The sequence below is a fragment of the Moschus berezovskii genome, chromosome 16, assembly GCF_049115385.1.
Source record: "Moschus berezovskii isolate FMDL1 chromosome 16, NW_MosBer_1.0, whole genome shotgun sequence".
NCBI lineage: Eukaryota > Metazoa > Chordata > Mammalia > Artiodactyla > Moschidae > Moschus > Moschus berezovskii.
Genome location: NC_142475.1, coordinates 54,239,246 through 54,253,321, shown reverse-complemented (window position 1 = coordinate 54,253,321; position 14,076 = coordinate 54,239,246). Strand labels below are relative to the sequence as shown.

At 50.5% G+C, this 14,076-nt stretch overlaps 1 protein-coding gene across 4 annotated transcripts in view; it reads right to left on the bottom strand.

The window, feature by feature from the left end:
• Window positions 1-14,076, bottom strand: part of TRAPPC9 (trafficking protein particle complex subunit 9) — a 415,657-nt gene that overhangs the window by 85,300 nt on the left and 316,281 nt on the right. For all 4 annotated transcript variants that reach the window (XM_055431945.2, XM_055431946.2, XM_088844845.1 and 1 more), the window contains one exon: window positions 12,924-13,015. In XM_055431945.2, the coding sequence (XP_055287920.1) occupies window positions 12,924-13,015 (92 nt within the window). The remainder of the gene's footprint in view (window positions 1-12,923; window positions 13,016-14,076) is intronic.

Genomic DNA, 14,076 nt, shown 5'->3' with positions numbered 1-14,076 from the left:
GACTTGTCCACATGGGGAAGGCGGAGGCACCCCCTCCGCCACTACCACCACATGCACCCCGCACGCACTGTCTCACTGGCAGCCTTGGTCTGAATGCTGCAGCTAAAAATAAGCACCCACTGGTGAGACATGGAGGGCCTGCCGGCGCAGGCAGTGAGCAGCCTTCTCCCCGCGGAGGGCTGGAAATAGAAGCTGGGATTTGGGGCAATGGCGACACGACCCGGGATGGCCAGAAAGCCCAGTGGTTCCCGGCCAGGACTCAGGCATCGAGGGCCTAGGGGTGGGCACTGCCTGCCACTGGGGATTCAAAAGCAGGTCCCGCCTGGGTCACCCATCTGCCCAGGCAGTCTGGGCAGGGCAGGGGCACAGGGCTGGAATTTTAACTACTCAGGGGCAGGCCTAAGTGCCCTAAGAGACGCCTTATGGAGCCAAGGGAGGACAGCAGGCTCACGCTTATCGGTTGGCTGCTGATCCGCACAGCCATCTCCCAGGTCTTAGGTCAAGACAGTCACTGGGGTCACGAAGCCAGGACTCCAGCCCAGGGCAGCTGCCTCCCAAGTCCACACAGAAGTGGAGGTGAGTGAGCTGGAACCAAGGCCGAGGAGAGGCGGACACCCCTGGTCTCCCCTTGCTCACCCCCCAATCCCTCCCTGGCTGTGCGAGAAGACGGCTCAAGCCTCCTGACCAGCGCCTGCTCTTCTGGAGGGGAACTGGGCGCCCCCTCCCCGCCCCACACCCAGATCCTGGCAGGTGCCCCTCCTCACTGTCCCGGAAGAGTCTGTCACTGGCCTGACACCTGGGTTCCAGGTCTCAGGGCAGCAGCACAGAGGGAGTCAGAGGCCTAGACTTGATGTCCTGGGAGGGAGACCTCGGGCAAGGCCGCTGTCTGGCTGCATGCCCCTGGCTGTCCTCTGAGCCAGGACGACCGGGCCATCTCCCCGACAGGGCCTCTTCCAGGCTCCAAGGCCACATGGACCTGTGAGCACCTTGTAAACTGAAAACCAGGCAAATACACTCTTCAGCGTCTTCTCAAGTGAAGCGGGGGAAATAAGAGAAGCGGATCCTGTGGCTGTACTCAAAGGGCTTCCACCTCAGATGGCGAGACAGGGGCAACTTAAGAAGAATAGGAAGGCACCACCGGCTCGAGGGCGCAGAGCTGGCCAACGCATATAGCACGGGGCACCCACATGGGCCACCCACACGGGCCGGCGCTTGTGCAACTATGCCGAGGACAGCCGGTGCAGGGGAGGCGACGGGGCCAGGCCACGCGGGGGCAGGTCCACAGGGGACCTGGGCCTTGGAGGGGAAAGGCAGGCAAGACTGCTCGGATGGGCCACCGGGGGAGTGGATGCAACAGCCCCTCTGGATGGGAAGCAGCCTTCAAGGTGCTCTGCACGATACAAGGAAGCCACGTGAGTGCTGGAGGAGTCTGCAACCCAAACGCTGGCCTTCCGGCCCTGTCCCTGGTGACGGGCTGGCAGGACAACCTGAGGCAGGGAGGCCACTGCTATTAGGACACCTTGGGCAGCAGCACAGAAGGCAATGACTGGAGGAGGAGCAAAAGGGCATGGGGAGGGCAAGGGAGGAGGCTGGGCCGGAGGCAAGAGATGGAGCCAGGATGTGGGGAAACTGCTAGCTGAGACCCCCCCCGCGGGGTGGGGGAAGGGTGGCGTGGGGAGCAGGGAGGGGGGCAGGGCATGGGGAAATGGCAGACCAGGAGGGCGTGGAGGGCATCTGCACCCCATTGGGATCCACCCATGCAGCCTCAAGAGGTTGAGATGCTGAGAGTGGGGCAGGGCTGGGGCGGAGGTGGGAAACTGGTTACAGCGGGGGCACTGGTGGATTGGCATTTCCGTGAGAGAGAACGGAAGCCAACTGCTCATCGCCAAGGAAGCAAGGACAGGGGACAAACCTGAAGGAGCCTTACTGTGCTGGGCTGGATGAGAGGTATCAGAGTGAACTGGTGGCCGTCAGTATGGACAGGAGATGCTGAGTGTGCGTGGGCAAGTCTGTCCTTGTGTGTCCACGTGTAGCCCCTGGCTCTGTCCCCCAAGAAGGCTGCAGAGTAGCAACTCCCCAGGAGGGACAACCATCCTCCTGTCTGCGTCTCGGTTTCCAAACACAGGTCTTCACTCAAGGGAACCGAGACCTCTTGGGAAAATGGATGCTGTCAGAGCGGTACCCGACGGTGAACCTGGGACCCCTGGTGCCAGGAAGCAAGGGCATGTTCAGAGGATGATGGAGACGTGTCGACAGGCACGGAAGTCAGCCTGACAGGGCGCCCACGGGGCGTCAGAATGAACAATGATGGTACCACGCTTAATCCACTGAGTAAAGTAGGAGAGGGCGACTCCACGCAGAGTAAAGGGACAAAGAAAAGTATGATGAGTAGTTGGTGTTTACAAAGTCTCAGAGCACCTTCCCACAGAGTGCTTAGTGACTATGAAGGAGCCTGACAGGAGGGAACACCGGCGGGCAGCGCCCTGTCAGCAGAGCAAGGTGGCCAACACCTTTGTCTCCATGGAACAAATGGAGCTCACGGGCCATCTGAGAGGTGTGGCTCCTGCCAGGGACACGGGCACTGATTCTAATGACAAGGACACATCACACAAACCCAGGCTGAGGGCATTCCACAAATGGCTGGTTGGTAAGATATGGAAGCATCAAGGTTTAAAAAAAAAAAAAAGTCAAAGACTGAGGAATTGTCCCAGACCGATAGAGACTAGAGACAAGCTGACTGAAGGCAGCAGTGGCTCTGAGCACCACTCAGAGCCTTTAGGAACAAAGGACACTCCTCGTTTGTGGGAAATGCAGAGTTTGGGATGATGATGCACCAAGCCAGCCACTGACTCTAAAGTAGCTCAGAAAACAATTCCAACCACTGTGCTTGCAACTTTTCTGCAGGTCTGCCAAAAATAACAGAATTGCTTCCTCCTTTTTTTCTTTTTCCTTACTTTTACTTCTAAAAGCCTATGGAAATTCTGGTTAGAAGTCAGTAGACCTAGGCGTGAAATTCAGCGGTAGGTTGCCAGCTCATCATGATTGCGGGAGGCACAAAAATGGGGAAATCATGGACTCTGGAGTCACAGCAACTGGGCTCCAGTCTCCACTCTGTCCCTCACTGGCTGAATGACCCCGCGGATGCTTTGCATTTCCGTCCCCATAAAGCACAAAAATAACACTATCTGCTTCTGAGATGGACTGTGAAGGTTACGGATTAATTCCTTCAGCAAATATTTATCCAGCTGATATGTTCAGCTGTTACTGAAATGTCCCAGTAACAGGTTCTGAGAGTACGGCAAAGACCAGATTCTCTCTCTGTGGAACTTATACTCCAGCAGGGGTGGAGAGACAAATAAGGGGAAATAAAAAACAAACACCCTGCATTGGTAATGAGCTTTCAGAGAATAATAAGGATTGTGCAGGAAAATAAGACAGGCATGGCCTTAGAAGGTGATGGGGGAATGGGGAAATAAGAGAAGAGCTTGGAGAGGAAGAAAAAAATAAAATCACACAAAACAGAACCAAGAAGACACAGATCACAAAAGTCAAGATAAGAAACTATTTTTAAAAAAGCATAACAGAATCTATGACAGTTAAGACCAAACACATGTGCCATATCAAAGAATGTAAGTGACCTAAGTTCACTTATTAATCAAAAAGACACTGAAGTTAGAGCACAAACAAAACTCAGCTCTACGCTTCATCTAAGAGAACCACATGGCGGGGAAAAAAGAACTGTCAAATGTTTAAACCAAAACAAGAGTCAAAGATGCATCAGCCAAATGAAAAGAAAGCAAGGATGGGACTTACAGGGTCAGACCAGACGGAAGAAAGGGCAAAAACCTTAGAGGAGACAGACAAAGGCACTTTAAATGGCAAAAGGCGCAACACAGCGAGAAGAGTCAGGGCTCACGCACTAAAGCCCATCAGCCTTCACACTGCACGTGTTACAGGACAGACAGTATCACACTGACGGACAGAAGGCCGCCAGGGTGAAGACAGTCCATGTTAGCAGCAACTGTAACTCACTTCTCAAATTCCAGGCAAGATCAAACAAGGAAGGGTCTTAAAACCCTAAGCAAACTGGTAAGGTAGAGCCGGGTGACACATTTCAACTCAATACACTTAAAACAAGGAATAAGCCTTCCTTTTAAATGTCCATGGAGTAGTCATACACGAAAAATTATCCACAAAGAAATCTCAGTAAATTCTAAGAGATGAGAATAGTTCTAAACTGATCGCAGTGCCGTTACGTTAGAAAGTCATAACAAAATGAGAAAACAGAAAGGCTATGTTTTAAACAACTCTTGAGATAAAGATGAAACAAACTAAAATCACAGAATGCCTGAAAATATCCAACATGAGAAACTTTAATACCAGAATATGGTCCAGTTCAGTTCAGTTCATTAAAGCCATACTATAGGAAACAGAAATGGAAATCATGGGAAATGGAATCATAGGAAAAGTCACAGCCCCATAAAACTATACTAATAATAGGAAATTTTAAATGAATGAATTAAATTTCCAACCCAGTAAGTGAGGGAAAAATAATATAAGCTCAAATCAGGCAGAAAAAAAATTAATAAAGATAGAAAAATTATTGAATTAGAAAAGAGAGAGGGGATGTAATTAATGAAGAAAGTAGATTATGTGATAGCTTGCTCAATCAAGAAAAAAAAAAGAGAAAGCAAAATTATATAAAAGAAGCAAAAATAGGGGGAAAAAAACTCAAAAAGGCAGTTAAAGACCTAGAGAAATTTTCTCTTTTAAAAAGTGAGCTATACAAGCTCTTACTGAAGTCAGAAAAATACATATGAAAAATGTTCAATGGGTATTTTTGATTTTACAAACGAAAAACTTCTACAGATCTTTAACAAAATAACAAAAATACAGTTAACACTACTGAACTGCACCCTTAAACATGGTTAGGATGGCAAATTTGTATTACATGTTTTCTTACCACAATATTTAAATAAACAAAGGAGCAAATGCAAGAAAAAGACATTGAAGAGGATTACCCAAGCCAACATTAAAGTATACCATAAACTTACAATATACGTACAAGGATGATACTGGCTAGTGGATAGATAGATTAATGGAAGAGAATTCAAAGATTTTCCTAAGCATACGAGAAAATGGCATTGCTTATTTATGAAGACAGATAATTTATTAAGTAACTTGTGGATAACTAGCCAGTTTTCCAGAAAAAGAAAAGGTGGATCCATGCCTCACTCCTCACACCTTAAAAAATTCCAGATAAATAAAAGATTTCAATGTTAAAACAACTGAGTCCATGAGAAGTATTAGATTTTTTTAAAATGTCAGCTAAATGAGGAAAGTCTTTCTAAGTATGATATAAAAATATAAGGTTGTTTTTTTTTTAAAGAGATTGCTAAATTTAAATAAGTAATTTCCAGCTTGACTCACTCCTGAGAGCACTAGAATACTTATAAGGATATTTGTTGCAACAACGTTTATAATAGCAAAAGATGCTGAGGGTCCATCAAAAGATACACAGTAAATAAATTACATACATCTTGCCTGCCATTAAAAAGACTGTTGCAGCTCCACCTACATGTGCGTGTATCTCCATATGGAAGGAGACCCAGCCTGTGTCATTAAGAAAGAAAGGAGACTGGCAGAAAGTTCTCCCAAGGTACCCAGGGAGGAAAACACACATACTCTACATGCTTTATCTTCTTTTATAAATTTTCCCCCCTTTTAAATCAATTTACATAATTATATTTGTCAAAGGGGCCAAAGAGACAATGACTCAGCCCCTTGGCTTCCCTGTACCCACCACCGGGCCAGTCAGGCTTCAGACCAGATGACCACTCGCCACCGTTTGGCCTCGGGGAGGGGTCCTCAGCTCATCAGCCTCTGCTGCTTTTGACAAGCACTCCATCGGGTCCAACTCTGTGTGACCCCAGGGACTGCAGCCCCCCAGGCTCCTCTGCCCATGGGATTCTCCAGGCAAGAATACTGGAGATCCTTCTCCAGGGGGATCTCCCAACCCAATGATCATATCTGGGTTTCTGGCATCTGGGGCTCACCAAAGTCTGATTAACCTGGCCCTGTACACCCGGCCTGGTCAGGGAGCCTGAGTGCTGGCACTCTTCCCGGGCACAGCTGTTTGGAGACATGAGCCGTAGGGGAGAACGCACAGCCCAGCACCATCGCTAAGCTGCCTCAACAGGAGACGGAGGTCAGCGGGCACAGCTCAGCTGCCAGGGAAGCCTGGGCCACACACAGCCACGTGTGTCCGAAGACACAAGTGCAGCCTTTCGCCCACGAATCTCATGACATAAACAAACTGATGACACCCCCACCAAGGCCTCCAGGTACCAGCTCAATGAGAGGACATTCTGCAGGACTTGGGGCACGTCTCCCCAAGAGCCCCGGGAGAGTGAGAGCAGCCGGAGCTGGGGCACAGGACAGGCTGGCTGCCTGGCATGCTTGAGTCCAGACTCCTGGGCGGAGGGGGACGAAGCACAAGGGGCCACTGAGGCAGACGGAGCAATATTCAGACATGATGAACCCACAGCATCCTGCAGCGGTTCTGTCCCCAGGGAGGCCTGTGAGCCTTGTCGGGGCTGTGGGCTGTGCTTCATCCCAAGCGCACTCCTTTGAGACAGGTGGCTACAGATGTCAGGGTCCAGGGCTGCCTCTGGCTGCTGCTTCCAGGACAGCTGGCAAGCACACCAGGCTGCGTGGGGATGGTCTGTTGACCGACCTGGGTTCCTCTACCTGCACAGGACCAGCAGTTCTGGAAGGCAGGGATCAAGTCTAGTTTACCTCTGGGTCCCCAGCACCTGGGTGAAGATGGACAGATCCACCCATCCAGGGATCTGTGTATTCCCTGTAACTTCACGCAACCAACACCCTACGAGTCTGTTTCCTAATTTTAACAGTTCAGTTTGGTTGCTCAGTCGTGTCCGACTCTTTGCAACCCCACGGACTACAGCATGCCAGGCTTCCCTGTCCATCACCAACCCCCAGAGCTAGCTCAAACTCATGTCCATCGAGTTGATGATGCCACCCAACCATCTCATCCTCTTTCGTCCCATTCTCCTCCTGCCTTCAATCTTTCCCAGCAGCAGTCTTTTCAAATGAGTCAGTTCTTCGCATCAGGTGGCCAAACTATTGGAGTTTCAGCTTCAGCATCAGTCCTTCCAATGAATATTCAGGACTGATTTCCTTGAGGATGGACTGGTTGGATCTCCTTGCAGTCCAAAGGACTCTCAAGAGTCTTCTCAGTTCAGTTCAGTTCAGTCGCTCAGTCGTGTCCGACTCTCCGCAACCCCATGAATCACAGCACGCCAGGCCTCCCTGTCCATCACCAACTCCCGGAGTACACTCAAATTCTTGTCCACAGAGTCGGTGATGCCATCCAGCCATCTCATTCTCCGTCGTCCCCTTCTCCTCCCGCCCCCAACCTTTCCCAGCATCAGAGTCTTTTCCAGTGAGTCAACTCGTCGCATGAGGTGGCCAAAGTATTGCAGTTTCAGCTTCAGCATCAGTCTCTCCAATGAACATCCAGGATTGATCTCCTTTAGAATGGACTGGTTGGATCTCCTTGCAGTATAAGGGACTCTCAAGAGTCTTCTCCAACACCACAGTTCAAAAGCATCGATTCTCTAACACCACAATTCAAAAGCTTCAATTCTTCAGTGCTCAGCTTTCTTTATGGTCCAACTCTCACATCCATACATGACTACTGGAAAAACCACAGCTTTGACTAGACAAACCTTGTTGGCAAAGGAATGGCTCTTCTTTTTAATATGCTGTCTAGGTGGGTCATAGATTTTCTTTCAAGGAACAAGCGTCTTTTAATTTCATGGCCGCAGTCACCATCTGCAGTGATTCTGGAGCCCCCAAAAATAAAGTCAGCCACTGTTTCCCCATCTATTTGGCATGAAGTGATGGGACCAGATGCCATGATCTTAAGTTTCTGAATGTTGAGCTTTAAGCCAACTTTTTCACTCTCCTCTTTCACTTTCATCAAGAGGCTCTTTAGTTTTTCTTCACTTTCTGCCATAAGGGTGGTGTCATCTGCATATCTGAGGTTATTGATATTTCTCCCAGCAATCTTAATTCCAGCTTGTGCTTCCTCCAGCCCAGCGTTTCTCATTATGTACTCTGCGTAGAAGTTAAATAAGCAGGATGCCAATATACAGCCTTGACATACTCTTTTTTCTATTTGGAACCAGTCTGTTGTTCCATGTCCAGTTCTAACTGTTGCTTCCTGACCTGCATACACGTTTCTGAAGAGGCAGGTCAGGTGGTCTGGTATTCCCATCTCCTTCAGAATTTTCCACAGTTTATTGTGATCCACACAGTCAAAGGCTTTGGCATAGTCAATAAAGCAGAAATGGATATTTTTCTGGAACTCTCTTGCTTTTTTGATGATTCAGCAGATGTTGGCAATTTGATCTCTGGTTCCTCTGCCTTTTCTAAAACCAGCTTGACCATCTGGAAGTTCAAGGTTCACGTATTGCTGAAGCCTGGCTTGAAGAATTTTGAGCATGACTTTACTAGCGTGTGAGATGAGTGCAATTGTGTGGTAATTTGAGCATTCTTTGGCATTTCCTTTCTCTGGGATTGGAATTTGGCCTTGGAGTACAGAATGAAGCAGGGTGAAGGCTAATAGAGTTTTGCCAAGAGAACGCACTGGTCATAGCAAACACCCTCTTCCAACAACACAAGAGAAGACTCTACACATGGACATCACCAGATGGCCAATACCGAAATCAGATTGATTATATTCTTTGCAGCCAAAGATGGAGAAGCTCTATACAGTCAGCAAAAAGAAGACTGGGAGCTGACTGTGGCTCAGATCATGAACTCCTTATTGCAAAATTCAGACTTAAATTGAAGAAAGTGGGGAAAACCACTAAACCATTCAGGTATGACCTAAATCAAACCCCTTATGATTATACAGTAGAAGTGACAAATAGATTTAAGGGACTAGATCGGATAGAGTGCCTTACAGAGATTCGTGACATTGTACAGGAGGCAGGGATCAAGACCATCCCCAGGAAAAAGAAATGCACAAAAGCAAAATGGCTATCTGAGGAGGCCTTACAAATAGCTCTGAAAAGAAGAGAATTTCACTCAGATGACCATTATATCTACTACTGTGGGCAAGAATCCCCTAGAAGAAATGGAATCACCCTGATAGTCAACAAAAGAGTCTGAAATGCAGTACTTGGGTGCAATCTCAAAAACGACAGAATGATCTCTGTTCGTTTCCAAGTCAAACCATTCAACATCACGGTAATCCAAGTCTATGACCCAACCAGTAATGCAGCAGAAGCTGAAGCTGAACGGTCCTATGAAGACCTTACAAGACCTTCTAGAACTAGCACCCAGTTTGTAACAGGGGGGTGGTAATTATGACCTGAAGACTTGCACGGGTCAGACAAACCACATAGAGAGTTTAGGCACAGCGTCTTGCTCTCCAATATGAGGGCATGTGGTTGTCTGGGGCACAGCAGTGGGTGACCCCACACAAGGTGCCACCTGGCCGCTGTCTCCCAGACGGGCATTACCCTCATGCCCACAAGAGCTTCCTGCACATCACAGCTCGGCACCGGGGCAGGGGCTTGCTTGGTGATTATCTGGAGGACGTGCACTGAAAGCATTCCCTCCACGGTGTAGTCGACCCCTGACTGGGACCCGCTGGTGCAGACCAGGCGCTGAGCATCTGAGAAGCCATGACGAGGACAGTGCTGTCAGCTGGGGAGGGAGACAGGGCGGAGCCGTGGGACAATCAAATCAGTGTGAGAGACTGCTCGGTCCGCTAGTCACCACTAGTATCCATGGAAACAACTGGACCAGCCCTCAACACAGGCCGTCAGGAGGCCCGCTGGGCTCTGCCAGGCTCCCACCTTCGTGGGAGCGCAGCTTCCCCTACCCTGAAGTTCTGCTCCCAGACGAACACAGACAAGAGGCAGCCGACTAGGGGTCCTGTCCCAGGCCCCTCCCCAGCCCTGCCAGGGCTCCACCCTGCTCTTTGTCCCACCTTGCACTGGGATGCTCTGCAGAAGGAACGCACACAGTCCTGGAGCCAACCCAGAATCTGGCTTCCTCTCCTCCGGGACCCCCACACAACATCAGTCCCGGTGGTCTCTATTGCCCCAGGCCCAGTCCACTCAGAGGGAAGGGACAGACTCTCGCCGCATCACAGGCCTCTCCTCAAACCCTGCCCTTGCACTTCCAGTTTACAAATGGGAGACCCAGGCCCAGAGAACTTGCCGACGTGCCCAAGGATGGTGCCCCATGAGGAAGCAGCCGAGCCAGGACTGAGACGCGCGGTGGGTTCCATCAACGGGCCTCCCTGTGACCGGTGATGCTGACACAGACGCTGTGCTCTCTGGCAACAGCCTACAGAACAGGAACAAGTTCAGGGTCTCCCTGCAGCGGGCATGACCCCGAAACCAGCCAGTGCAAGTAACTTACATAACAACAAACACCTCCAAAAAGCAGAAACATCCAGACACCAGAACAAGCAGTAAGTCAGAACTGCATCCACTTGAGGAAATTATAACGAGGACTTGAATAGGAAGTGTAAGACGTGTTTATAACATGAGAAATACTTGTTTTCTCAAGTATTAAAAAAAAAGGACACAGAGTACAAGAACGGCATGATCATCTCAGCGAACGAAATGTAATTTGGGGGATAGCAGAAAGACTTAGAAAGGCACAAAAATGAGATGAAATAGAGACTGGTTTTGGGGGTGGAAGAGTGGAAAAGATAATTTTTCTCCATTGAACTTTTCTGATTTGCCCTGCTTTTCTATAACGAGAATATATTGCTTTTGTGAAGTGAATGAATGAGAAGGTCAAGATTCCAGGGTAAGGAACCTTGCCTCTGAAAAACCAGTAGAACAGCCAGAGTGATGCAGGAAGGAGCTGGTGACCCCGAGACGTCGGCTCCACGGCACAGACAGGGAGGGGGGAGGTGGCGTGCAGGGGGCCAGGGATGAAGACCCCACCCCAATGCAGACGGACGGTGGGCCAGGGAGGCCAGCTCGGGGCGGGAGGTGGGCAGATGAAACTCACAGCCTCACCTCTCGGCCCCTGACCTGGAACTACACTCTACAGGGTGGGAAAGTCACCTCAAAACCTTGGGCTCCCACAACGCCCACAGCACCATCAACGGTCAAGAGTCACACATCCACTCGACAAAACAGCCCAAAAGCCTTAAAAACCGCACGTCTTTTGACTTCGTAACTCCAAAACGAGCAAGCTGAGGAAAATCAGAGAAAAATGCATGCAGACGGATGTTCCCTGGAAACTGCCAGACATGGCGACAGTTAAATTAATCATGACACGGAACAGGGAGATATCACGCAGTGTTTCTGGGGCGTGCGGACCCTCAGAGACAGAACCCGGGCCACACTGGATGCTTCTAGGGGCCTGAAAGTGCTGGGCGGGGCTGCCTGCCGTTGTGGGCACTGCCCACGAGACCTCCTGGAGGAAACGCCTTTGAGTCCGGTCCTCTGGTGTAACAACTCATGCATCTTCTCCGGGATAAAATTCTTAATACCAGCACTGCTGTGCATGTGACATGCGACAAGGAAAACACCTGTTAGGAGACCGAGGCAAATCCAGCAAAGTGCCCCCCATCTCTGGAAAGAGTCCGACCCTGCGGGGCTCACTCCCGGGTGGCCGGTGCCTTGGGGAACTCCCTTCTTTTGACTGACTCGATGCCGAAGCACACACTTTGTGTCACCGTTTCCTACGGATGGATCCCTGGGGCCTGTCCAGCCCCGGGGGCAGGAGGGCTGGGTGTCCGACCCTCCTTGGCCAGCACATCAGGTGGAAGTCGCTGTCTGAGCCCAGGTCACCAAGAGACAAGGCCCTGTGAGCTAGGAAAGTGAGGGACACCCTGCGAGGTGCAACTGGGACAGATTCTGCAGAAACAACCATCCACCTCCTCTCACTTGGGCTGGACCAGCAAGGCAGGCAGATTCTGAGGAAGGAGCTCCCGTGTGTCGGGCTCAGTCCACTCACAGCTGCCATGTCGGCGCCGCTCACCGGACCCCCAACAACCTTCACCCATGGGAGTGGGGAGCCCAGGAGAGTGGGCAGCCCCAGGCAGCTTGAGGGGTTCTCACAAACTGAAGACCAGTGAGGGAACACCAGCGGGAGAGGTCTGTCTTTCTCCTCCAGCCCCTGGGGTAATTCTCCTGTGTCTCTAGAGTGCAAAACCGGGAGGTCGAGCTAATGAATCAACTGGAGGACAGACCAGATACTGACTCAGAACAGTTTCTGGGTTAAAGCAGAGAAAGAAAGCACATCCATGATTGTCTGCATCAGACCCAGCACAGATTACATGACGGGATCATTTCCAGAGAATAATACAGACTCTCATTACAACAACAGTTTCTACATTTGAGCTTATTTACCAACAAACTTTTTCCACTGCTATTTAGGAAGGCACAGGCTGGGGTGAAAGTTCCAGGTGCAACCAGCAGCAAGAGTTCAAACACCCTGTTCTAAGCGCCGCCTCTCAGCGCTCTCTCAGGCCAGGTACCGGAGTGAGTTAAGGTGTTTACCAAACAAACTCAGAGCTCGTCCAGGAGACAGGAGGAGCCACCCCCTCAGTCCCTCCCATCACTCATCACTTGTGGAGCACAGGCATTTGCAGAAGTCACATCCATGCAGACTCCGTAAGTGTACCACAAAGGACGCAGGTTCTGCAGCAAGGGGATCCGCATCGTCACCACGCCTGAGCTCAGAGGGCAGCAGCCTGGCCACAAGGCTGTGCTGATTGGACACCCGCAGACCGAGCTCGAGAGAGACACAGACATCCCCGCTGCAGTAAGCTCCCCTCCCCGCCTGGTTCCCTGAAGACCTCGGCACACAGCACCAAGCGTGAGCCCGCGCACCCAGAGGTGACAGGCAGTACTCACCCCACAGCAGAGGGGCCAGCTGCAAGTGCTCCACGGCCAGCTGGCTCAGGAGGCCCTCCACACTCGCCTCGCCTGTGCGCTTCAGAGATGGGTGAGCATAGTTAAGGAAAACTCTGTCATCACCGAGTCCAGGACCCAGAGGAGAAGTTCTAGAAGTTTCTCGACAGACAGGAAACCCTCCACAGCAGGTGAATGGCCCCCTCCTCTCAAGGGATGGTCAAATGTGTGGGAAACAGGTACGTAGACATGTCAAGGGCCTCTCCCTTCTCTCCCCAAGCCCTCCACCACCAAATCTAATCAATTGAGCTGTTGTATGAAGAAGGGAAATCCACCCAGATAGGTTCAATCCAGCAACCGTTCTTGCTGGGGGAAATAAAGAAGAGGGAAGGCTGTTTTTCCTAAAGAGCGTGCAAACTGTGGCTCACTGTTCAATACAGCCCAAAGTGTTTCTCTACACATGTCAGTTTCATGCTGCTTTCACGTCTGTCGCGTTATACATCTTGATGTAATTACACATATTATTACGAACAGGCTCACTTAGGCAAGTTCATAATCGAGGAAGTCATACTGCCTCTCAGCAAGTATCAGTGGATGAAGAAATTGGGTTTAGAAGTGCAGAAAATAGATGTCTCCAAGGTGCTAATATTAAACAGCCCGTGCGGTGCTCAGAAACACAGCTGTAAACTTCTTTGCCTCTTCCAACATAAATGAAAGCCCCAGCATTTAAGCCACGATCAAAAGGGAAGACTATAGCTCCTGACACTCTCGAGTGGCCGGGAAAGTGGGGAGAATCCCATCACTTTCTTCCTTTAGCAAGTTAACTGCACTCAACAAACACACAGAGTGTGTCTGAAACCAGTGAGGCGTGTCGAGAAGCATGGAGCACGCTGAAAGTACTGGACATGAGCCTTAAACTTGGCAGGCTCACATTCCAACAAGGACGACAATGCAGGACAGACCACTGCGCTTGTCCTACAGGAGGACAGCCATGTCAGGATGGGGCCAGGCAGGCAGAGGAGAATGGGCCGGGGCGGGCAGCGAGGGGCACCGAGGCCCAGAAGGGAACGAAGACCAGAGTTCCGGGGTCCCTCCTGCCAGGGCCCATGAGGGCCAGCTGGCCACACGTGGCAGTGGGTCTGAGACGGGAGCTCGG